Consider the following 21,818-nt stretch of genomic DNA (forward strand, 5'->3'; position numbering starts at 1 on the left):
CTAGGTGTTGGAACAACTCTTATTTGAAAACGTGGGTGGCTCTGAAAAGAGCCTTTGATTTCACAGGTGCCCCTTCAGGTAAGGGGCTTGGGAGGGCTTCCGGAGACCGGCCTCACTTGCCCTTCGCCTTGTGGTGGCTCTCCGTCTTCTTGGGGAGCAACACGGCCTGAATGTTCGGCAAAACGCCGCCCTGGGCGATGGTGACTTTGCCCAACAGCTTGTTCAGCTCCTCGTCATTACGAATGGCCAACTGCAGGTGACGAGGAATGATGCGCGTCTTCTTGTTGTCTCGGGCCGCGTTGCCCGCCAGCTCCAGGATTTCCGCGGTCAGGTACTCGAGGACTGCCGCCATGTACACCGGCGCGCCGGCTCCCACCCGCTCGGCGTAGTTGCCTTTGCGCAGCAGGCGGTGCACTCGCCCCACCGGGAACTGCAGACCTGCGCGGGACGACCGCGACTTGGCCTTGGCGCGAGTCTTGCCTCCTTGTTTGCCACGACCAGACATGACAGCCACTGGCACTGCAAAATACCCCTGCTTGACGGCTAACAAATTCACTCTCAACAGCGCCGCTTCACCCTTTTATAGGCAGAACGGCGCTTGTCTACGGAACAATTTGATTGGCTAAAACACATCTTTGTCCTGCTGACCAATAGGATAGCTCAACCAGAATCCGCTCATTTACATAACCTCGTCCCCCTCGCAAGAGAGCCGCTGAAAACTCGCGAATCGCAACGCGGCGTAATCCGAACCTTAATTTGCGTACAGCCTCTATAAGTACCGAGTCGCTTGCGGTAACCGCGGTGCCGCTGCTGTGTTTGCGTTCGTGGTGGTGTCTGCAGCTCGTGCTTGCCGTTATGCCTGAGCCGGCAAAATCCGCCCCGGCGTCCAAGAAGGGCTCGAAGAAAGCTGTCACCAAAGCCCAGAAGAAGGACGGCAGGAAGCGCAAGCGCAGCCGCAAGGAGAGCTATTCCATCTATGTGTACAAGGTACTGAAGCAAGTGCACCCGGACACCGGCATCTCGTCCAAGGCCATGGGCATCATGAACTCGTTCGTCAACGACATCTTCGAGCGCATCGCGGGCGAAGCGTCGCGCCTGGCGCATTACAACAAGCGCTCGACCATCACCTCCCGGGAGATCCAGACGGCCGTGCGCCTGCTGCTGCCCGGCGAGCTGGCCAAGCACGCCGTGTCCGAGGGCACCAAGGCGGTCACCAAGTACACCAGCTCCAAGTGAGTTCCTGCCGGGATGCGGCACGCGCACGAGTTGCCGGGCCGCTTGACTTTACAAAGGCTCTTTTCAGAGCCACCCACCTTCTCAGTGGAAGAAGCTGTCATGTTGTTTTACACGTGTTTTTTGTAGTCCTACTTTGCTGTTTGGTTTCCTCACCTAGTGAACGTTAATAGCATTCACAGTCGTTAAGTACGAACACAGCCATTTCTTCCAGATAAGTGACGGAGTATTCTTACCTAGTTTGGGAGAAGCTGATGGGGTATAGATGTGCTGCGTTTTGTCAGAACTTTTGAAACTGGCTGTTTCAATGATGTTTTTTATGAACTTAGGTATGCAAGGTGAAGTTGGAATATCAAAGGTGCGACCATCTGGTGTTCCCATCCCAAGTGGTAAAACAGTGGTTGTAATTAATTTTTTGTACTGTGTGCTCGGTGTTTATAAAAAAGGAATAACTCAACTTTCAATTAGTAGTAACAACTTCCTTGCATTTGTGTATCTTGCATTCACAAGCACCTGAGTACCCAGTTTATGTGTAGATTGCCCAATAGGGAAATTGGAGCTTGGTCTTGATACCTAGGAATTAACCATTCTTCTGGTAGGTTCTGTCTGCCTCATCTTAGATCAAATCACATAAAACTTGCCTAATACTCGGTGATAGTGTTCTCCCCAGAGAATTACCTCTTAGAAAAGCTTGCCCAATTTAAAAGACATGTCCATACAATGGAAATAAGATATGCATAATTTCCAAAGCAGGAAAATATTTGAAATGTTCGAGGAGCAAAAAGCCCCAATATAGCTGGGAATGCAGAGGAGACTGGCTTCAGAGGTTAGTGTCAGTGCTTTGGGAACCCTTGGATTGCTTTCTGTAGGGACATGAATAACAGGACCTCATTAACCTTAAAGTAGATCCCTCTGGTTGCTACGGTGAATCAAAGATCCTAGACTGTCCATAGTAGAAGCAAGGGAACCAATTAGGGAGGCTATTGCAGTGTTGCAGGCTAGAGCAGTGACTCAATTAAAGTCTCTTTTCCAGACCAGCAGTATTAGAATTACCTGAGAATTTATTAAAGGTGGAATCTTCAGACCCTAATAATTTGTGTTAACGAGCCCTCTGGGTGATTCTGATGCATGCTAAAGTGTGAGAACCGCTGGGTAGTCTAGACATGCCGGATTGGAGAACAGTAACAATAATGGAGATGGTGAGAAATGTTGCGATTAGGATTATATTTTGGAGGTAGTACTGTGGATAGGAGCAAAACCCCTAGGTTTTTAGCCTGAGCAACTGCGTAAACAGTGGTGCTGTTGATTAGGATTGAATACTGGGAGGAGGGATAGGTTGGGGCATTGAAGGGAGATCCAGAATTCTGATTTAAGATTGAGAACCTTCAATATATGGAGTTGACATTCAACATTCAACTCGATAAATGGGGTTGGCAGTGTGAGAGATGCATCTAGGACTCAGCGAAGATAACATGAACCTGCTTTTTAAAAAAGTGCACAACCTAAAAATTGAGAAGTATGTTTTATTCGGTGGACTTAGCTGAGGACTTAAGCCTGGGATACAGCCTCTCAGATCCAAGGGACTGTTCCAAAGAGGTAAGGGAGGAGCCAGGATATATAGGAGTTTTTGATGAAAAAAATAACCAAACATGTAGTTGAACATCAAAAGATTACTGGTAATCACAAAAACAGACATCTCAAGTTAATGATTTTAGTGCTTTCCTAGGTATGGGAAGATACAAGAGTTTGGGCTTATTGAAACCATTTCTTTGATATGCACCTTAACTATGTAGGGCCATTATCTTGTTTTTCTCCATCCTGAATCTCCTCAGGGTGCACCGTCAGGGGCGGCTGCAGTGGCTGAGGGCTTTTTGGCCACAACATCTTTTGCTTACTGAAATGGCAGGAGACATTCTTTGTCCACACTGTAAACACAGCACTGGGGATGAAGGCTATCACCTTATTCTTCTAGACTTTATTTCTCCTTCTATGTTTCCTTAACGTATTCTTTGAGATTTGATTTCGTATGTGTTTATGTAGTATAACTTAGTAGTTGATAGCCCTATAATGTATGTTATTGACTATGTAGCATTTTTCTTATTCTGTTTTTCTAATTTTATGCTGATTTTCATTAAGGAGCTCACCTAATCCCTTATGTAGGTGGAGCTCAAACTTGACTGCCCATAGGTACTTGGAGAACTTTTAGAAATACTGATGTCTGGGTGCCATCCCCAGAAATTCTGATTTAAGTGATTTGGGACACAGTCATCACTTGGAATTTTAAAAAAAGTTCCCCAGGTGACTCTAATGAGCAGTCAAGTTTGAGAACCATTGCCACATGTGTTTCCCAGAAAACAGATCTTATCTACAGTTCTTAGCGTTGGCATGATTGGTTTAAATGTAGTCCTAACCACTTCCCACACTGATTAGCTCAGGAATCTAGACCAATCTAATCAGCACAAACATTTCAGAAATTGAACTACTGGGAATGTAGATTGCTCTTATCTTTTGGTAAAGAATCTTCTTTGCTTTCTAGAGGCTGCAGCAGAATGTAGTGTTATGTGGGTGTGAAGGCAAGAATGATTGTAGGCCACAGGAGGGCAACTGCTGAGAGGAAGAATTGGAAAGCTGAGCCACTCATGGAGTTCAGCCAGCCTCAGAGCCCTACTTGGATCTTGAAATATTTGAGAAATAATAATTTCCCAGAATAAAAGGAAAGATGATAGACCTTTTATCTTGGAAGATCTCAAAGAGGCCAAATAGAGTAGATAAGGAAAAATAGAGGTGCTCCAACTACACATTTGGACTAAATGTCCACGTTTTAAAATCAATATTTGACCAGGGCCAAAGATTAATATTGCCATTAAAATGAAGGACAGTCTAGGATTTTTAAAAATCTGAAATTTTATTTAAAAATTAAATAATTCTATTATTAAAAATTTTAGTTTGCATTAGTTTCTTAGGGCTGCCATAACAAATTCCCACAAACTGAGTGGCTTAAAACAACGGAAATTTATTCTGTCATCATTTCTGGAGGCTAGAAGTCTAAAGTCAATGTGTTGGCAGGCCCCTGTCCCTCTGAAGGCTCTTGGCCAGGATCCTTCCTTGTCTTTCAGCTTCTGGTAGCCCCAGGTATTATTTGGTTTACGACAAACCCTGACATTTGTCTCAGTTTTCTTCCTGTGCATTTCTACATTTTATTATAAGGACACCTGTCATACTGGATTAGAGCCCACCCTAATGACCTTATTTTAACTTGATTACATCTACAAAGACCCTATTTTCAAATAAGGCCACATTCTAAGGCCCTGGGGAGTTAGACTTCAACATATCTTTTGAGGGGACACAATTCAACTTATAACAGTAGTCAACAGCTGGGGTAGGCTGAATAGGGCTCCTAAATATGTCCACATCTAAACCCTAGAATCTGTGAACATTACCTTAAAGGTCAAAGGGGACTTTCCTGGTGTGATTTTGAGATAGGGAGATTATGCTGGATTATTTGGGTGGACCCAAATGTAATCACCAGTGTCCTCATGATAGGCAAAAAAAAGCCAAGGGAGGAAAAAGGTGATGGAAGCAGAGAATTTGAAGATGGTAGGATGCTGGCTTTGAGAATGGAGGCAGGAACCATGAGCCAAGAAATGCTCCTCTAGAACCTGGAAAATGCATGGAAAAGGATTCTCCCCTAGAACCTTTGGAGAGAGCAGTTTTGAGACCTGCCTGGTGAAACTGGTTTTTGTGCTTCTGATCTCCAGAACTTTAAGAGAATAAATTTGTTTTAAGCCACCAGTTTATAGTTATTTGTTACAACAGCCGTAGGAAATTAATGCCACACCTTTATAGCAGGGGTCCCCAACTCCCGGGCAGCGGACCAGTAGGGGTCCACGGCTTGTTGGGAACCGGGCCGCACAGCACGAGGTGAGCGGCGGGCGAGCGAGGGAAGCTTCAACTGCTGCTCCCCATGGCTCGCGTTACTGCCTGAAACCGCCCCCCACGCACGTCTGTGTAAAATTGTCTTCCACAAAACCGGTCCCTGGTGCCAAAAAGGTTGGGGACCGCTGCTTTAAAGGATATTTTTTTGACAATTGGAGAAATTTGAATATGGATTGCATATTGGTTAATATTACTGAATCAATATTAAATTTTTGGCGTGTAATAATGGTACTGTAGTTATATAGGAGAATGTCCTTATTTTTAAGAGAGACATGTAAATAAAGTATTTAGGGAAAAGAATGAAATTTTGCCATTTGCAGGAACATGGATGGACTTGGAGGGCATTATGCTAAGTGAAATAGATCAGAGAAAGATACTGTATAATATTTATATGTGGAATCTAAAAATTACAACAAACTAGTAGATATAACATAAAAGAAGCAGACTCACAGATACAGAGAACAAACTAGTGGTTACCAGTGGAGAGGAGCAATTTAGGGGTGGGGGAGTGGGAAGTACAAACTACTGGGTGTAAGATAGGCTCAAGGATGTATTGTACAACACGGCGAATATAGCCAACATTTTGTAATAACTGTAAATGGAAAGTAACCTTCAAAAATTATATAGGGCTTCCCTGGTGGCGTAGTGGTTGAGAGTCCGCCTGCCGATGCAGGGGACACGGGTTCGTGCCCCGGTCCGGGAAGATCCCACATGCCGCGGAGCGGCTAGGCCCGTGAGCCATGGCCGCTGAGCCTGCGCGGCCGGAGCCTGTGCTCTGCAACGGGAGAGGCCACAACAGGGAGAGGCCCGCGTACCGAAAAAAAAAAAAAAAATTATATAAAAATTTAAAAAAATGTTAAGTAAGGAAAAATGTCACTATGTTTACAACTGATTTTCAAATGGTTCAGAAAATGCAAATGCAGCAAATAGTAACAATTGGTAAAACTAGATGAAGATAATGCTGGTCATTGCAGTTTCTTTCAACTTTTCTAAAGGTTTAAATTTTACAAAACAAAAAATTGAGAAAATTTTAAAAACTTGTAATCAGATTTAAAAAACTAGTACAGAAAACTTTCATAGACGTTAATTATTCCATTTTATTTTTACAGTATAATGTTAACTGATAGAATTTCAACATATGAACATATAAGATTTTTTTACTACATTATATTTAAAAGTCTTATGTATGTTTGAGAGTGATCATCTATATATTAACTAGAACTCTTAATGATATCCTTTGTTCATATTTTGCTACACTTATTAGAGGTAACAGTGATTTATGTGGTTGCAATAGCCAAGGGATGCCCAATTAACATTGATTTAGACATTTCATTATTCTGCCTTCTAAGGTTGGAGGTTGAAACTGAAGTTGGATAGGGGATTTTAGTGAAACACTGAGACCAAAGCTAGATATGGAAAAAACCATATCTAGACATGTTATAGCGATTCTAAAAGCGTCCAGAGAAAAAACGATAGATCACCTATAAACGAGCAAGAATCAGGGTTTTAGAATCTACCCCTTTGTCCTTTCTCTTCCTTGAACTCCAGTTCTCATATTTCATATTCCCAACTTGGGAATTTGGTATTTCCTATTTGATATTTCCACCTGGATAGCTACCAGTAGTCTCAAAATTTTGTCCAAGACATTACTCTAGGCTTTCCTCCTCCAAACCTACTTGCCTCTCGTATCAGTAAATTGCAGCTCTTTCCAAGTGCTCAGTCCAAGAACCTGCAGTTAATCCTTGATTCCTCTCTTTCTGTCATAACCTATTTACAATTCATCAGTTTCATTTAAAATATATCTTGACTACTTTTCATCATCTCCACGGCTACCACCCATCTCTCTCCTGATCTATTACTGTAGCCCTTTTGATATTCTCCCTGCCTCTACTCTTGCTCATCTATAGTCTATTTTTCAACATAGCATCCTGGGTGAGCTTTAGCGTAAGTCGAATAATGTCAGTACTCTTATCAAACTCTCCAAAGGCACTCTAACCTACTTAGAATTAAAGACAAAATCTTTGCAATGGCCTAGAGGCCCTTCAATGGCATACATAATGACTCTCAACTACCTTTCTGATCACATCTCCCTGCAGATCTTTCCTTTGCTCACTGTGCTTTAACCACAGTGGTCTTGCTTATTCCTTGAACTCCTCAAACTTGTGCCTGCCTCAGGGCCTTTGCACTTGCTGTTTTTGTTCTTAGAATACTCTTCTCCAAGATATCCTATGGCTCACTTTCTTCATTCAGGCCTCTGTTCAAATATTAACCGAAAGGAATAGCAAAGTGAGACACGACGTGTGTCTAGACTAAAAATTGTCTAGATGAAATGTGGATGAAAAATGTCACCTGCCATATCAGTAATCAAAGGATGTTGTGGCCATCAAGCCATCAGCCGCTGCAGCTACCCCAACTGTGCACCCTGAGGGGATTCGGGATGGAGAAAAACAGGATACTGGACCTAGACAGTTAAGGTGCATATCGAATGAATGATTTCAATCAGCCCACTCTTTCACCTTCCCATAGAGAAGTGCTAAATTCATTAACTTGAGATCGTTTTTTTAAATTTTCATTAATTAGAATTCTTTTGACGTTCAACTACCTGGTTTGTTTTTGCAAAACTGGTATATATTCTGGTTCCTCCCATACCGCCTTGGAATAGTCCCTCAGAGCTATCTGAAAGGCTGTCTCGGGCTTAGTCCTCAGCAAGTCACCGAATAAAATTTGATTCTTAACGCAGATTTTTTTTAGTCGACGTATAGATTTTCTATACGTGCTGGGGCGTGGTCTCAAAGTATTGCGGTTTTTTTTTTAAACGGTGTTACATTTGGTTTTCAGAGCTCAAGAAAAATGAATTTACAATCTAATTGCTGCAGAGCAACCACTGTTTAACTTTTTACTCCATCCTCCTGAGTAGATTTACACTGATCATCACCCATCGCTAACCGTTTTACTGGAAAAGGCAAGTTATTTGCATGAGAATGAACAATTACTCTAGCTAGTTCTTGATCGATAGACAAAATCTGGTCCTATCTTGGGTTTTTCCCTTCATCCTAAGGAAAATGGCAAATTTACACTACGAAAGGAGTAAGTGGCACAGAAAAGAACCATAACAGAAAATGAAAATAAATTGGATAACAGCTTCTTCCACTGAGAAGGTGGGTGGCTCTGAAAAGAGCCTTTGTAAAGTCAAGCGGCCCGGCAACTCGTGCGCGTGCCGCATCCCGGCAGGAACTCACTTGGAGCTGGTGTACTTGGTGACCGCCTTGGTGCCCTCGGACACGGCGTGCTTGGCCAGCTCGCCGGGCAGCAGCAGGCGCACGGCCGTCTGGATCTCCCGGGAGGTGATGGTCGAGCGCTTGTTGTAATGCGCCAGGCGCGACGCTTCGCCCGCGATGCGCTCGAAGATGTCGTTGACGAACGAGTTCATGATGCCCATGGCCTTGGACGAGATGCCGGTGTCCGGGTGCACTTGCTTCAGTACCTTGTACACATAGATGGAATAGCTCTCCTTGCGGCTGCGCTTGCGCTTCCTGCCGTCCTTCTTCTGGGCTTTGGTGACAGCTTTCTTCGAGCCCTTCTTGGACGCCGGGGCGGATTTTGCCGGCTCAGGCATAACGGCAAGCACGAGCTGCAGACACCACCACGAACGCAAACACAGCAGCGGCACCGCGGTTACCGCAAGCGACTCGGTACTTATAGAGGCTGTACGCAAATTAAGGTTCGGATTACGCCGCGTTGCGATTCGCGAGTTTTCAGCGGCTCTCTTGCGAGGGGGACGAGGTTATGTAAATGAGCGGATTCTGGTTGAGCTATCCTATTGGTCAGCAGGACAAAGATGTGTTTTAGCCAATCAAATTGTTCCGTAGACAAGCGCCGTTCTGCCTATAAAAGGGTGAAGCGGCGCTGTTGAGAGTGAATTTGTTAGCCGTCAAGCAGGGGTATTTTGCAGTGCCAGTGGCTGTCATGTCTGGTCGTGGCAAACAAGGAGGCAAGACTCGCGCCAAGGCCAAGTCGCGGTCGTCCCGCGCAGGTCTGCAGTTCCCGGTGGGGCGAGTGCACCGCCTGCTGCGCAAAGGCAACTACGCCGAGCGGGTGGGAGCCGGCGCGCCGGTGTACATGGCGGCAGTCCTCGAGTACCTGACCGCGGAAATCCTGGAGCTGGCGGGCAACGCGGCCCGAGACAACAAGAAGACGCGCATCATTCCTCGTCACCTGCAGTTGGCCATTCGTAATGACGAGGAGCTGAACAAGCTGTTCGGCAAAACGCCGCCCTGGGCGATGGTGACTTTGCCCAACATTCAGGCCGTGTTGCTCCCCAAGAAGACGGAGAGCCACCACAAGGCGAAGGGCAAGTGAGGCCGGTCTCCGGAAGCCCTCCCAAGCCCCTTACCTGAAGGGGCACCTGTGAAATCAAAGGCTCTTTTCAGAGCCACCCACGTTTTCAAATAAGAGTTGTTCCAACACCTAGTTTGCTCAATTTCAGCTTTCTCAGTAGTAGACGTGCGGCCCAGGGGTACAGAGGGGGAGGGAGTGCCATTCGCCCATCCTCTGGAATCTTTGAGTACCCTACCGGTGTTATGCTTCGGTCGGTGGGTCGGTGGGTGGCGACGGGTTGTAAATCCGGGAGGTTAGTTAACTCGGGTGAAGGTAGCAAGCCTCTTGGGCGCCAGGGTCGACTCAGTTCTAAGTGCTCCGTCAGGCGACCCGCGGTGCCTTAACTCGGAGTCGGATGCCTAGTGAACAACTCTATAGTATAGTTGTTCCCCAGGCCTCTGCTGAACACTTGAGGTCTAGTACCAAGGGGACGTTACCTCTCTCACACACACGTACACGCCCCGTTCACCCCAGTCGGTTAGGGGAGCGGACAGTTTTCGGGAGTGTGGCGGACCTGGGGTTTGGCTTAAGTGAGTCGACTGTGTCAAAGGGGGAAAAAAAAGGCGCCTTCGCGGCGGAGATACAGGTCCCTACTTAGGGTTTCGGAGGCGGAATCTTGCGCCCGGAGGGGGCCGCACATAACTTTCCGAACCGAAAAGCACCGAAAGGCGGAAACAAAACAAAACAAAACCCCCCCCAACGATCCGTCATGCCAACTAAGCTAGGGGCCTCTGAGAAGGCAACAAGGCGTTCCGGGGGCGGCGGGGCGGCGGGGCCAAACAGAAGGTTGAGGTTCAATTCGGGAGCTAGAAAGCGTAGAAAGAGGGTTTCGCGGGTAGCGCGTTCCAAGGGAGCGAAGGGCTGAGGAGGAACATTCTGACACAGTTGCGCTCAAAACTAACTCTCACCCTGAAAGAAAGGAAAAACAAGCCAGGGAAAACTGTTGGCAAACTGGAAAGTAGAAAGGGAGGCGGGTGGGCGGGGGTAGGGGGGATTCTGCCCAAGCCAATCAGTGGCGCTAGGGCCGATGACGTCACAGCCAATGGACAGCCAGCGCGGGACTTTCAATTATTGATCCGCCCAATCGGGAAAAGACTGTGCCTATAAAGACCGCTGCGGCGGGCTGGATCCCGGTTCCTCTCCTTGCGCGTCGCTGCGCCGGTGAGCTCGTGTCTCGCTTCGCTATGGCCCGTACAAAGCAGACTGCCCGCAAGTCGACCGGTGGCAAGGCCCCGCGGAAGCAGCTGGCCACCAAGGCGGCCCGCAAGAGCGCGCCGGCCACCGGCGGCGTCAAGAAGCCGCACCGCTACCGGCCGGGCACCGTGGCCCTGCGGGAGATCCGGCGCTACCAGAAGTCGACCGAGCTGCTGATCCGCAAGCTGCCTTTCCAGCGGCTTGTGCGCGAGATCGCGCAGGACTTCAAGACTGATCTGCGCTTCCAGAGCTCGGCTGTGATGGCGCTGCAGGAGGCGAGCGAGGCCTATCTGGTGGGGCTGTTTGAAGACACGAACCTGTGCGCTATCCACGCCAAGCGCGTGACTATCATGCCCAAAGACATCCAGCTGGCCCGCCGCATCCGCGGGGAGCGGGCTTAAGTGTGCGCTCGGCTCGAGGTTCCATCATATCCAAAGGCTCTTTTCAGAGCCACCCACAACTGCACTTGGAAGAAGCTGTGCCACTTGGCCGTGCTCTCCCGGCGGACCCTCGCATACCCCGGGAGGAGAGGCTGTTAGAGCGGGCAGAGCCTTGGGCTCCAACAGATAGGCTAAAGAAAGGCCAGGTATCTGGCCTAGTCCCCTGCTTGCTGGCCGCCTTCTGGGGTGTCAAGATCTTTGAGTTTGGTCAGTCGGATTCTCTGGCCTGGCGAGCTTGCCGCTGCGTTCTTGGGCGCGGCCAGGGCGCCCAGTTTCGCTTCTTGGAGGCAGCCACGGGTCCTCCCGTAGGGTCGGGCTCTTCTAGGGCGTCTTCGTACTCGACCTTGGCCCAGAACTGTAATCTGTCCCGAGTGGGGGGGTGGGGGGTGCGGGGTGCGGGCTGTTAGGCCAGGCGGAGTCACTAGGGGACGCTCAGGATTCGCGGGCTGGAGCTGCTGGCGTTCAGGCAGCCGAGAGCCGCGCGCAGGTCTGACCTCCTCACCCCCGCCGGAAAGGGCCCCGCCCCGCGTGGCTCTCCGCCTCCGGCGGGAAATCGCCATCTCGGTCGGTCCCGCTCCGTTTCTGCCGGGGAAAGTGAGGGATTGTTGCAACCTGCCTGTGTGTTGGTTGTCGGTAATGCCCGGGCATCACTCCTCAGCGAAGAATTTAGTGGAGGCCATTCATCCCCTTACTCCACCTTCTCTCAGAACTCCCGCGCGGGCCTCAAAGATTTCTCCTGTTATTTTAAGCCCTTGACATTCTCACTTTCCTCAGCCTTGCTCCTTTTCTTTCAAATGCCAACCCCACTCAGACAAGTACCGGTAGCTGTGTGCAGGAATAGACCAGAGGACGAAATAGGATCTGGTGTCTGCGGCTTGGCATTCAGTTCAGGCAGTCGGGTGGGTTTGACCGGCCTGAGCCCAAAGGAGTAGCTGTGGGGAAAGGGACAGACGGCCGGGAGCTCAAGGGCCGCCATAACCTAGGCCACTCACCGGGGACTCGGTCTTGTCGATATTGTTCTCGGCTCCACAGCAGGAGACTGATTCTTCCTGGAAGACATCCCGAGAGGCATAAGCGTGAGCTCTGTGTAGTTATATGAGAAGTTATCCAGGTCAAGGCGCTCAGAGTTCAAGCTGTGGGAGGCAGTGAACCAATAGAAGGCAGAACAGACCCTGCTCCTCTCCCTTGCACCCATTTGCTGGTCCCAGGATCTGTAAGGGCAGAGATTTTACGTGGTGTCAGAGGGGCAATTCCTGCACCAGATGAGAGCAGAAGTCCAAGGTCTCTTACTGTCTTTTAGGAATGAACCTGTTCAACTGAGGGAGTGGGACAGTATCTTGTAGAGCCCACACTACACAAGACTCAGATAGGAGCTACTTATGTGGGTCTCAGATGATATCTCTTTTTAACCTTGATCATCGCTTGTTTGCATCTGGAAGAGGCCAGAGTTTGTGTTTTTGTTCTCTCAGCACAGTTGATAGATAAAAGCATTACCAGAGATGGGTGAGAATTCACTGAGGGGAATAGAAACTGAAGTAGACATACTTTTGTAAACTTTTTTGCCCTTTGCAAGGAGTGTGGGGAAAAAAAGAGCGATGTGGACTGCAGCTTCTCCTGACAGTGGGTCCCCAGTTTGCAGCCCCAGGCTCACAGAGATTTTCAGAATAGACCCTGTTATGGGCTGAATTGTGCCCCCCAACAATTCATATGTTGAAGCCCTAATTCCTTGTACCTCAGAATGTAACTGTATTTGGGCATAGGACCTCTAAATAGGCAATTAAGTTTAAAATGGGGTCATTAAGATGGACCCTAAATGAATCGTGTCCTTATAAGAAGAGGCAATCAGGACACAGACAACACAGAAGGATATCCATGTGAGGACACAATGAGAAGGCAGCCATCTGCAAGCCAAAGAGACAGGTCTCAGAAGAAATCCAACCTGCCGACATCTTGATCTTGGACTTCTAACCTCTTGAACTGTGAGAAAATAAAATTAGTTGTTTAAGCCTCCCAGTCTGTGGTATTTTGTTATGGCTGCCCTAGAAAACTAATACAGACCCAGGGTTTCATTCCCTGCTCAGACCAACACTGCAAGATGGGATCCTCAGGATCTGTACTCTGTGAGATATAAGCAGAAGCAGCAGTGACTCAGGGCTGTGCAGGGATGGCACATTTACACCCAGCATCTCATCCACTGAAGTTTGTTTTCAAAGAGGCAGCCTGAAGTTCTCAGACGGTGATTGACTTTCCAGCATGTCTGAGCCATTAGTGGCTCAGCAGACCCCTGAGCACATAGATTTCCATGTTAGGGCTCTTCCTCCCCAGGATCATACTCCCTGAAGGGATACTGCATCAGATTTAAAAGCAGATATCTAAGATCTCCCTGTGGCTCTGAAATTTGGGGTCAGCCTGGGCATCTGTCATGGCTAAGGCAGGTCAGGGGTTCCTAGCTTAGCAGGAATGTCTATATCCTGCCTTCACCCCCTCATTTTTCTACCCACGTCTGTCCTCCTACCACAGCAGTAGATTGCTCACTCACCAAACTCAACGCTTGCAGGGTGTGGAAGGATAATGACGAAAGAAAGCAGAGAGGGAGGAGCACTGGTCTCTTGCTGGTGGAACAGGGGAGGCCCTCCTTGGTTGGTCTTTCCTGGTTTCCTGTCCCCTTAAGGGCAGGGCCTTGTCTGCATCATTGATCCCTCTTCCAGGGCTGCTACACAGCCGGGCTCTGGGCCTCAACCATGGAAGTGTTCTCTACTCAGCTGACAGCCCCCTGCCCTCACATGGGGCCAAGAAACAACAAGCAGTGGAAACAGGTGTATACACACTCACTTTCTGAGGAAGTGGGCCTGTCTGACCCAATCCCTTTCACCCAGTGGAGAGTCAGGCCTTGGCAAAACACTGCTGCCTCACCAATCAGCAGCTGTTTGGGGAATTTGCCCCACAAGGCCAAGACAACAGAATCTGGTTCTCACTGTGAGCCTGTTCTGGGAGGTGTGAAGAGTTCTCCAGTGCCTTCAGGGCTTCCCAAACTGCCACAGGCATTTTAGCTTTGACACCTTTTGGGTAATAGGACAAAGATGATATTCCTGCCACTGTTCTGTGAAGGTCAAATTTCCTAGGCCTAATAGGAAACTTCTGGAATGTCTTCATTGGTTTGAAAACCTAGGGTGAAGTAGTACCCAATTTTTTTAATGTCAATATCAAAATTTAATTATTTTAGGTACTTAAGTAATTTTCCTCTTTCAGATTACAAAAAACAAAATCAAGCAAAAAGAAATTCATGTTCTTTTTAAAAGTTTCATCATGTCCAGCCTGTTTCCAGAAAAAGTTGGTCATGGAACTGGATTGTTTATTGGACTTTGTGTCCTTTAATCAGAGCTGTTGGTGGCCTCAGTTAAGGCAGTGGCTAGGAGTGGACAGAGATACAGTGATGGACTTGAGGGAATTGTAGAAAGTAAATTTGATACGATTTAGGTATTTGGAGAATGCAAGAGAGGAAGGAATCTCTCCTTGGCTTGAGAAGCTAGGAAATAATGGTAGTTTTCACTAAGGTGGAGAATTTAGGGAGAAGAAATTGCTTTTGGAACCAAGAAGCTGCATAAAGTCCCTTCCAACATTGAAGTTGAGATTCCTGTTATCCATCTAGGATACATTCACTAAGAGTTAGGAATATTAATTTAAACAGCAAAGGCGCTCAGCTGGAGCTACTTTGGGGGAAGCCCTTAGCAGATAGATAAGGGTAACAGAAGTCAAGGAATGAGATGAGATCTACCCAGGGGTCAAGGAGAAGAGAAGAGGACTGAGGCAGGCATCCTGGGCAAGCAGGACCAGTGATGGGGCTGGTAGATGAAGAGAACACCAAGAGGCAGAAGGAGAGCTGGAAAGAGAAGAGGGCCACCAGGAGAAAGTGTCCCAAGGGGCAACTGTGGTCATCATAGGGACATATTGTACACTGAAGTTCAGAAATAACAACCACTTATGCATTAAGCTCAGTCACTTCTGACTATGCTTTATATTTTGTATCTCTTTTAATCACCATGACAACCCTGCAAGGCAAGTAGATGTTCTATCATCCTCATTTTAGACTGGGAAGCTTTGAGTATTTTGCCCAAGCTCTCACAGCTAGTGAGTGCCAGGGCCAGGGATTCTGACCAAAGGGCTGGGACTCCAAAGTTCATATTAAGCAGAAAACACCAAGTAAAGGGCACGTACTGGAAGCTGGGAAGGGACATGACAGGAGGTGCCTGATTGAACACAGGGTTGAGGGCCTCATTGCTTCAGTGGACTCTCTTCCTCCTGCTTACCCAGAAACCCTGGCTTCTGAATCCTCACTCAAAAGGACCCAGTATCCAGGCCCCTCCCAGCTCTCAGGGAACTCTCAGGAATTTGCAGGCCAACAGCAGGTCTGGAAGGAATTTCCTGCAGGTTGGCTCCAGAAGAGGGCAGAAGGTAGCTTCCCTGGGCTGTAACCCTTGCCCACAGATGGCTAAAGCCAACCATTAGTCTGCTTCTGGTGACCTTTGCTGAGGGCAGAGTTCACCACTAGTGACCTGCTTAATGGGATCAGTGCTTGAAGCGGGGTGCTTTAGGGAGTGGTTCATATTTGTGGTAGACTGAATAACAGCCCCCCATTAGCATGCTTGCATCCTAATCCCTGGAATCTCTGACTGTGTTACCTTATATGGCAAAAGGGACTTTGCCAATGTGATTAAATTAAGGACCCTGAGGCAGGGAGATTATCCTGGATTCTCTGGGTGGGCCCTAAATGTAATCAAAACAGACCTTATTAGAGGGAGGCACGAGGCTCAGTGGGGAGAAGGTGATGTAATGACAGAAGCAGGGATGGGGTGATGAGGCCAGGAGCCAAGAAATGCCAGCAACCTCTAGAAGCTAGAAGAGACGAGTGGATTCTCCCCACAGAGCCTCCAGAAGGAATCAGTCTTTCCGGCACTTGATTTTAGCCCCTTAAGAGTCATTTTTGGCTTCTGACCTCCAGAACTACAAGAGAATAAATTTGTGTTGTTTTAAGCCACTAAATCTGTGGTAATTTGTTAACGCAGAATGGGAGACTAATACACCATCCTGTATTCATGAAAGACACTAGTTTCTTTTTATTTGTGGGAAGGGAGATTTGAGTGTGATTAGAAGCAGAGTATACAGTGTACTTGGAGGAAAGGTGGGAGGGAGGGAAGGGAGATGGCAGAGGAGAAGAAATGGCCTCAAGAATGGGAGACTTGGTACTCCACAGCTATCAGACTGGCCCCTTCATGAGCCCCTTGACCTGCTCAACCCAGAGTTCCTCAGGGCATCTCCATCTTCACAAGTGGCACTGAGGGCCTCTAGACACTGGTTGACCTCTCCCAGCCATGGACGTCTGTAGGGCTCCCTGAGGCCATACCAGGGCAGGAAGATCCCAGATTGACTCCGTTGTGGTCTGCAGCAGTGGCAAACTCTTCTTACTCTTCAGGACATCTCACACCCAAACTGCTGCAAGCATGCTGTGTTCTTTTCCTTAGGGCTGCTATAGCAAATTACCACAAACTTGCTAGCTTAAAACAACAGAAATTTATTCTCTCACAGTTCTGGAGATCAGTAGTCTGAAATCAAAGTATCAGCAGGGCCATGCTCTCTCCAGAGCTTCTAGGGGAGAATTCTTCCTTGCCTCTTTCAGCTTCCACTGTCTCCTGGCGTTCCTTGGCTTCTGGCAGCATCACTCCAATTTCTGCCTTTGTCTTCACAGGACCTTCTTCCCTGAATCTCTGTGTCCAACTCTCCCTCTCCTTTCACTTATCCCACCCTCAATCCAGGATGATTTCATCTCAAGACCCTTAGTTACATCTGCAAAGACCATATTTCCAAATAAAATCACATTCTGAGCTTCCGGGTAGACATGAATCTGGGGGGAGGACACTATTCAAACCACTACGGATGCTGAGCCCTGAGCCCCTAGGGCCCTCTGGAAGCAGGCCCAGACTTCCCCTGGTTTCCCTCTGTCTAGGTGCCCATGAACTCTCCACCTCCAAAAGGCCATCTGTCAGGCACTTGCACCTGAGTATTAAAACTAAGAGCAATAGCTTTGCATTTTTACTAATGCTCTCTGTGCCCATGAGTGTGGAGCCTAGAGGAGAGGCTGTATCTCCACGTGGGGAAGTCCAGGCTTCAGGGGCAGTGCAGGGAAATGTCTTTGGCCCTTGGTTAGATGCCTCTGGTAATCATGAGACAGCCTGAACTGTCTGGGCAATAGTAGAATGTTCCCGGATTCATTTGTCTGGGAAAAGCTGGAAGAGAAAAGATATGGAGCTAGAATAGGAGTTCAATGTCTCAGTTTCAATATCTGTAAAATAGTGACAATAAATGTAGACACCTCATAGGATTACCATAGGGATAAAATGAGATAAATACAAGTAATGCAAAAGACTTAGAGCAGAGTTTCAACATGGCAATAAATTAATAATTATTAGTCAATTTAATTAACATTATGATAAACACTAATTGATATAAGTCCTAAATCTTTCCTTTGGGAACATTACAATCATGTTGTGGAAAGAAACACTAATACATAGGAAACAATGGGTACATTATTTAATCTCTAGATGATTAGCATCTTGAGATTCTGCTAGACTGTGGCCCAGACATTAAGAATACTTGGGTTCCTGAGTGCCTTATGAATCACAAAAGCTATTCACTTATGTCCTCTCATTTGATTCCACAAGAACTCAGGAAAGGAAGAAGAGGTTTGTTTCCCTGTCTTACAGTTAAGAAAATTTCTGGTGAAGATGAGACACCTGGGTATGTGGGTCACCCAGCTAAAAAGTGGCCAGGATGGAATTTGAGCCTAAGTTTTGTGTTTTAAAATCTTAAAATTTGTATGGAGACACAACAGACCCCGAATAGCCAAAGCAGTCTTGAGGGAAAAAAACAGAGCTGGAGGAATCAGACTCCCTGACTTCAGACTATATATACTACAAAGCTACAGTAATCAAGACAATAGAGTACTGAGACAAAAAAAGAAATATAGATCAATGGAACAGGATAGAAAGCCCAGAGATAAACCCATGCACCTATGGTCAACGAATCTATGACAAAGGAGGCAAGGATATACAATGGAGAAAAGACAGTCTCTTCAATAAGTGGTACTGGGAAAACTGGACAGCTACATGTAAAAGAATGAAATTAGAACACTCCCTAACACCATGCACAAAAATAAACTCAAAATGGATTAGAGACCTAAATGTAAGACTGGACACTATAAAACTCTTAGAGGAAAACATAGGAAGAACACTCTATGACATAAATCACAGCAAGATCTTTTTTGATCCACCTCCTAGAGTAATGAAAATAAAAACAAAAATAAACAAATGGGACCTAATGAAACTTAAGAGCTTTTGCAAAGCAAAGGAAACTACAAACAAGTCGAAAAGACAACCCTCAGAACGGGAGAAAATATTTGCAAATGAATCAATGGACAAAGGATTAATCTCCAAAATATATAAACAGCTCATGCAGCTCAATATTAAAAGAACAAACAACCCAATCCAAAAATGGGCAGAAGACCTAAATAGACATTTCTCCAAAGAAGACATACAGATGGCCAAGAAGCACATGAAAAGCTGCTCAACACTGCTAATTATTAGAGAAATGCAAATCCAAACCACAATGAGGTATCACCTCACACCAATTGGAATGGGTATCATCAGAAAATCTACAAACAACAAATGCTGGAGAGGATGTGGAGAAAAGGGAACCCTCTTGCACTGTTGGTGGAAATGTAAATTGATACAGTCACTATGGAGAACAGTATGGAGGTTCCTTAAAAAACTAAAAATAGAATTACCATATGACCCAGCAATCCCACTACTGGGCATATACCCTGAGAAAAGCATAATTCAAAAAGACACATGAGGCTTCCCTGGTGGCGCAGTGGTTGAGAGTCCGCCTGCCGATGCAGGGGACACGGGTTCGTGCTCCAGTCCGGGAAAGATCCCACATGCCGTGGAGCGGCTGGGCCCGTGAGCCATGGCCGCTGAGCCTGCGCGCCCGAGCCTGTGCTCCGCAACAGGAGAGGCCACAACAGCGAGAGGCCCGCGTACCGCAAAAAAAAAAAAAAAAAGACACATGCACCCAATGTTCGTTGCAGCTCTATTTACAATAGCCAGGACATGGAAGCAACCTAAGTGTCCATCAGCAGATGAATGGATAAAGAAGATGTGGCACCTATATACAATGGAATATTAGCCATAAAAAGGAACGATATTGAGTTATTTGTAGTGAGGTGGATGGACCTAGAGACTGTCATACAGAGTGAAGTAAGTCAGAAAGAGAAAAACAAATATCGTATATTAACACATATATGTGGAACCTAGAAAAATGGTACAGATGAACCGGTTTGCAGGGCAGAAATAGAGACCCAGATGTAGAGAACAAACTTATGGACACCAAAGGGCAGGAAGTGGTGGTGTGATGAATTGGGAGAATTCAAAAAAAAAAAAAAAGAACTAAGCAAATAAGTAGGTTTTGAAAATATTATTCATGAGTTTGCTTCCATTAAAGCCAGGGGGGAAAAAAAGTTTTGTGTTTTACTTTTTTTTTTTTTTTTGTATTAGAGTCAGTGTTTCAAGGAAAAGTGATATACACAATAGATACAAATAACATCAATACATGTACTGTAGGGGAGGAAAACTAATTTTCCCTCTGACCTTTTGAATTTTTAGGTGAGGCCCCCATAATAAAAAGAGAAATTAACAAGAAAAAAGCAAACAAGATTACTAACAATGTATACCTCATGTATACATGGTAGATACTCAGGATAAAAATGAGTAACACACTGAGGTGGCTTAGAATTCAGACTTAAATATCTTTCTTAATAGGGAAAGGGGACAGGGGATCCAAGCCTCTTAGGGGAGAATAAATGACTTTGAGGAGAAATGAATAGGCCCTAGAAGAATAGATGGGAGGTATGATAGTTTGTGACAAAGTCTGTCTGAGTGTGGTCCCGACTTCTGGTCTCCCATCCTGTGAAGTGTCAATGTTCCCTGGTCAGTGAAACTCTCCGGGGAGGGCATTTATGACAATTGAGTTCCTTTGGAGAATCTGTCCTTAAGCAGATAAGGGGAGTTCAAAGAAAGTCTGTCCCTGCATTTCCTGTTTTTCAAGTGCCTACAGCTCAAAATGATCAATATGCCAAAGTGGCATATTCTGGGATGGCATGTTCTATGACCCTTTCAGTACAGTAGAACAGACCTCTCCTGACCTCAACCCCCAGTAAGAAACACATTTTACATGGCCTCCTAGTCACATTCACAAAAGAATATAAATTGCAACAAGTTTCACAAAATGATATTTACTATTTGTGATATACTCTGATATTTTCTCTTCTCTTCTTCTTAAAAAAAGGGAGAAAAACGTGCTCTCTATCAAGTAAACCAATTTCATAACCCACTAATGAGTTACAACCTATAGTTAGAAAAACACTGGCTAGAGGAAACTACAAAGAATAAAGTAAAAATCATCGTATTATTCTTTAAAGTCAATATTTCTCAGAACATGCCTTCTGAGTCTTTCTACCTGATGCCTGTCTTTATGGGGAGGTGATACCCACATGAATAGCAAAAGTGGAAGGCCTATTGTAGTGGATGATAAAGAGAGTGCAGGTTGAGCTCTGTGGGAGCTGAGAGGGAAAGGTCAATTCCAGCTGAACAAACAAGGGAACCCTTCCTGTAGGAGGTGATATTTGAGGTGGGTTCTCAGGAATATCTAGGATCTGAGATACATTTAGATTGGGAGCTAAGGAAGGTGGTGTAACCCAGGCAGAAAGGAGAGTGAAAACAAAGAAGAATTGTTGTTGGACCACAGGTAGCCTGGACAAAGGGCAGTAATGAGAAATGAGCTTTTCATACTGGGGACATCAGGGACCAGTTTTAGGGGCCTCAAATGCCAAACTATGGAGTGGCTAGGTTTTACTCCATGAACAATGTTGGGAAAAGTCTATAAGTAAGCAATATACAGAAAAGCAAACACAGAAGCTATCAAACTCATGTAGAGATGCTTGAACTCATTAATAATCAAAGAAATGAAAATGAAAGCGAAGATGAGATATCACTCTACACCAGATAATCTGGCCAAACTTAGAAAGTTGGATGACCCAAGCATTAACCTGGAAGTGGTCTCATGGGAGTCCTGATGCCTTGGTGTTGGAAGTCTGAGCCTACCATTCTGGAGGGGAGCCTGGTACTACTTCATTCAATAAAGAATAAATGGACCCTAGTATTGAGGGTTCTTATCCAAAAGATATTCTTACATAGGTCCATGAGGGAAATGCACAATGATGTTTATTTATAACAGCGTGTTTGTGATGACGGGGAATTGGAGCAAACGTGGATGTCCATCAGCAGGAGAGTGGGGGGTAAAATGTGGTGTTTGCACATCCTGGAGTTCAATGCAGCACTTTCAGTCAACAGAGTGCATGTTCACATCACAACATGGAGAGCAAAAGAGAGATGCAGGTTTTTGTGGGAGTTGAGAGGGAAAGGCCAATTTATAACATATACGTTAGAAAGGGGGAAAGTAAAAAATAGAATAAAATATAAAACACAATACCACTTACATGCATTCTGAGAAAGTAGACATTTGCTAGGA

The 21,818-nt window shown here is 46.1% G+C and overlaps 5 protein-coding genes across 5 annotated transcripts; 3 read left to right on the forward strand and 2 right to left on the reverse strand.

The window, feature by feature from the left end:
- Positions 1-7: 7 nt before the first annotated feature.
- On the reverse strand, positions 8-747 carry LOC113615337 (histone H2A type 2-A). The gene has a single exon (XM_027097589.1). It carries the CDS (start codon positions 503-505, stop codon positions 113-115), a length of 393 nt encoding a protein of 130 aa, XP_026953390.1. The 5' UTR covers positions 506-747; the 3' UTR covers positions 8-112.
- Positions 748-764: 17 nt separating this feature from the next.
- Positions 765-1,697, forward strand: LOC113615340 (histone H2B type 2-E-like). Its single transcript, XM_027097592.1, has one exon. The coding sequence runs from the start codon at positions 856-858 to the stop codon at positions 1,234-1,236; it is 381 nt and encodes a 126-aa protein (XP_026953393.1). The 5' UTR covers positions 765-855; the 3' UTR covers positions 1,237-1,697.
- A 5,100-nt stretch (positions 1,698-6,797) lies between these two features.
- On the reverse strand, positions 6,798-8,875 carry LOC113615339 (histone H2B type 2-E-like). Its single transcript, XM_027097591.1, has one exon. It carries the CDS (start codon positions 8,783-8,785, stop codon positions 8,405-8,407), a length of 381 nt encoding a protein of 126 aa, XP_026953392.1. The 5' UTR covers positions 8,786-8,875; the 3' UTR covers positions 6,798-8,404.
- Positions 8,876-8,881: 6 nt separating this feature from the next.
- Positions 8,882-9,639, forward strand: LOC113615338 (histone H2A type 2-A-like). Its single transcript, XM_027097590.1, has one exon. It carries the CDS (start codon positions 9,136-9,138, stop codon positions 9,526-9,528), a length of 393 nt encoding a protein of 130 aa, XP_026953391.1. The 5' UTR covers positions 8,882-9,135; the 3' UTR covers positions 9,529-9,639.
- A 101-nt stretch (positions 9,640-9,740) lies between these two features.
- On the forward strand, positions 9,741-11,548 carry H3C15 (H3 clustered histone 15). The gene has a single exon (XM_027097588.1). It carries the CDS (start codon positions 10,731-10,733, stop codon positions 11,139-11,141), a length of 411 nt encoding a protein of 136 aa, XP_026953389.1. The 5' UTR covers positions 9,741-10,730; the 3' UTR covers positions 11,142-11,548.
- The last annotated feature ends 10,270 nt before the right edge of the window (positions 11,549-21,818 follow it).

This window comes from Aethalodelphis obliquidens, unplaced genomic scaffold (genome assembly GCF_003676395.1).
Source record: "Aethalodelphis obliquidens isolate GAN/ISIS:26980383/991018 unplaced genomic scaffold, ASM367639v1 scaffold116, whole genome shotgun sequence".
NCBI lineage: Eukaryota > Metazoa > Chordata > Mammalia > Artiodactyla > Delphinidae > Aethalodelphis > Aethalodelphis obliquidens.

Bases quoted from the DNA above. Each gene is read 5' to 3' on its own strand.
- LOC113615337 (XM_027097589.1), bottom strand. From the start codon at position 505: ATGTCTGGTCGTGGCAAACAAGGAGGCAAGACTCGCGCCAAGGCCAAG.
- LOC113615340 (XM_027097592.1), top strand. From the start codon at position 856: ATGCCTGAGCCGGCAAAATCCGCCCCGGCGTCCAAGAAGGGCTCGAAG.
- LOC113615339 (XM_027097591.1), bottom strand. From the start codon at position 8,785: ATGCCTGAGCCGGCAAAATCCGCCCCGGCGTCCAAGAAGGGCTCGAAG.
- LOC113615338 (XM_027097590.1), top strand. From the start codon at position 9,136: ATGTCTGGTCGTGGCAAACAAGGAGGCAAGACTCGCGCCAAGGCCAAG.
- H3C15 (XM_027097588.1), top strand. From the start codon at position 10,731: ATGGCCCGTACAAAGCAGACTGCCCGCAAGTCGACCGGTGGCAAGGCC.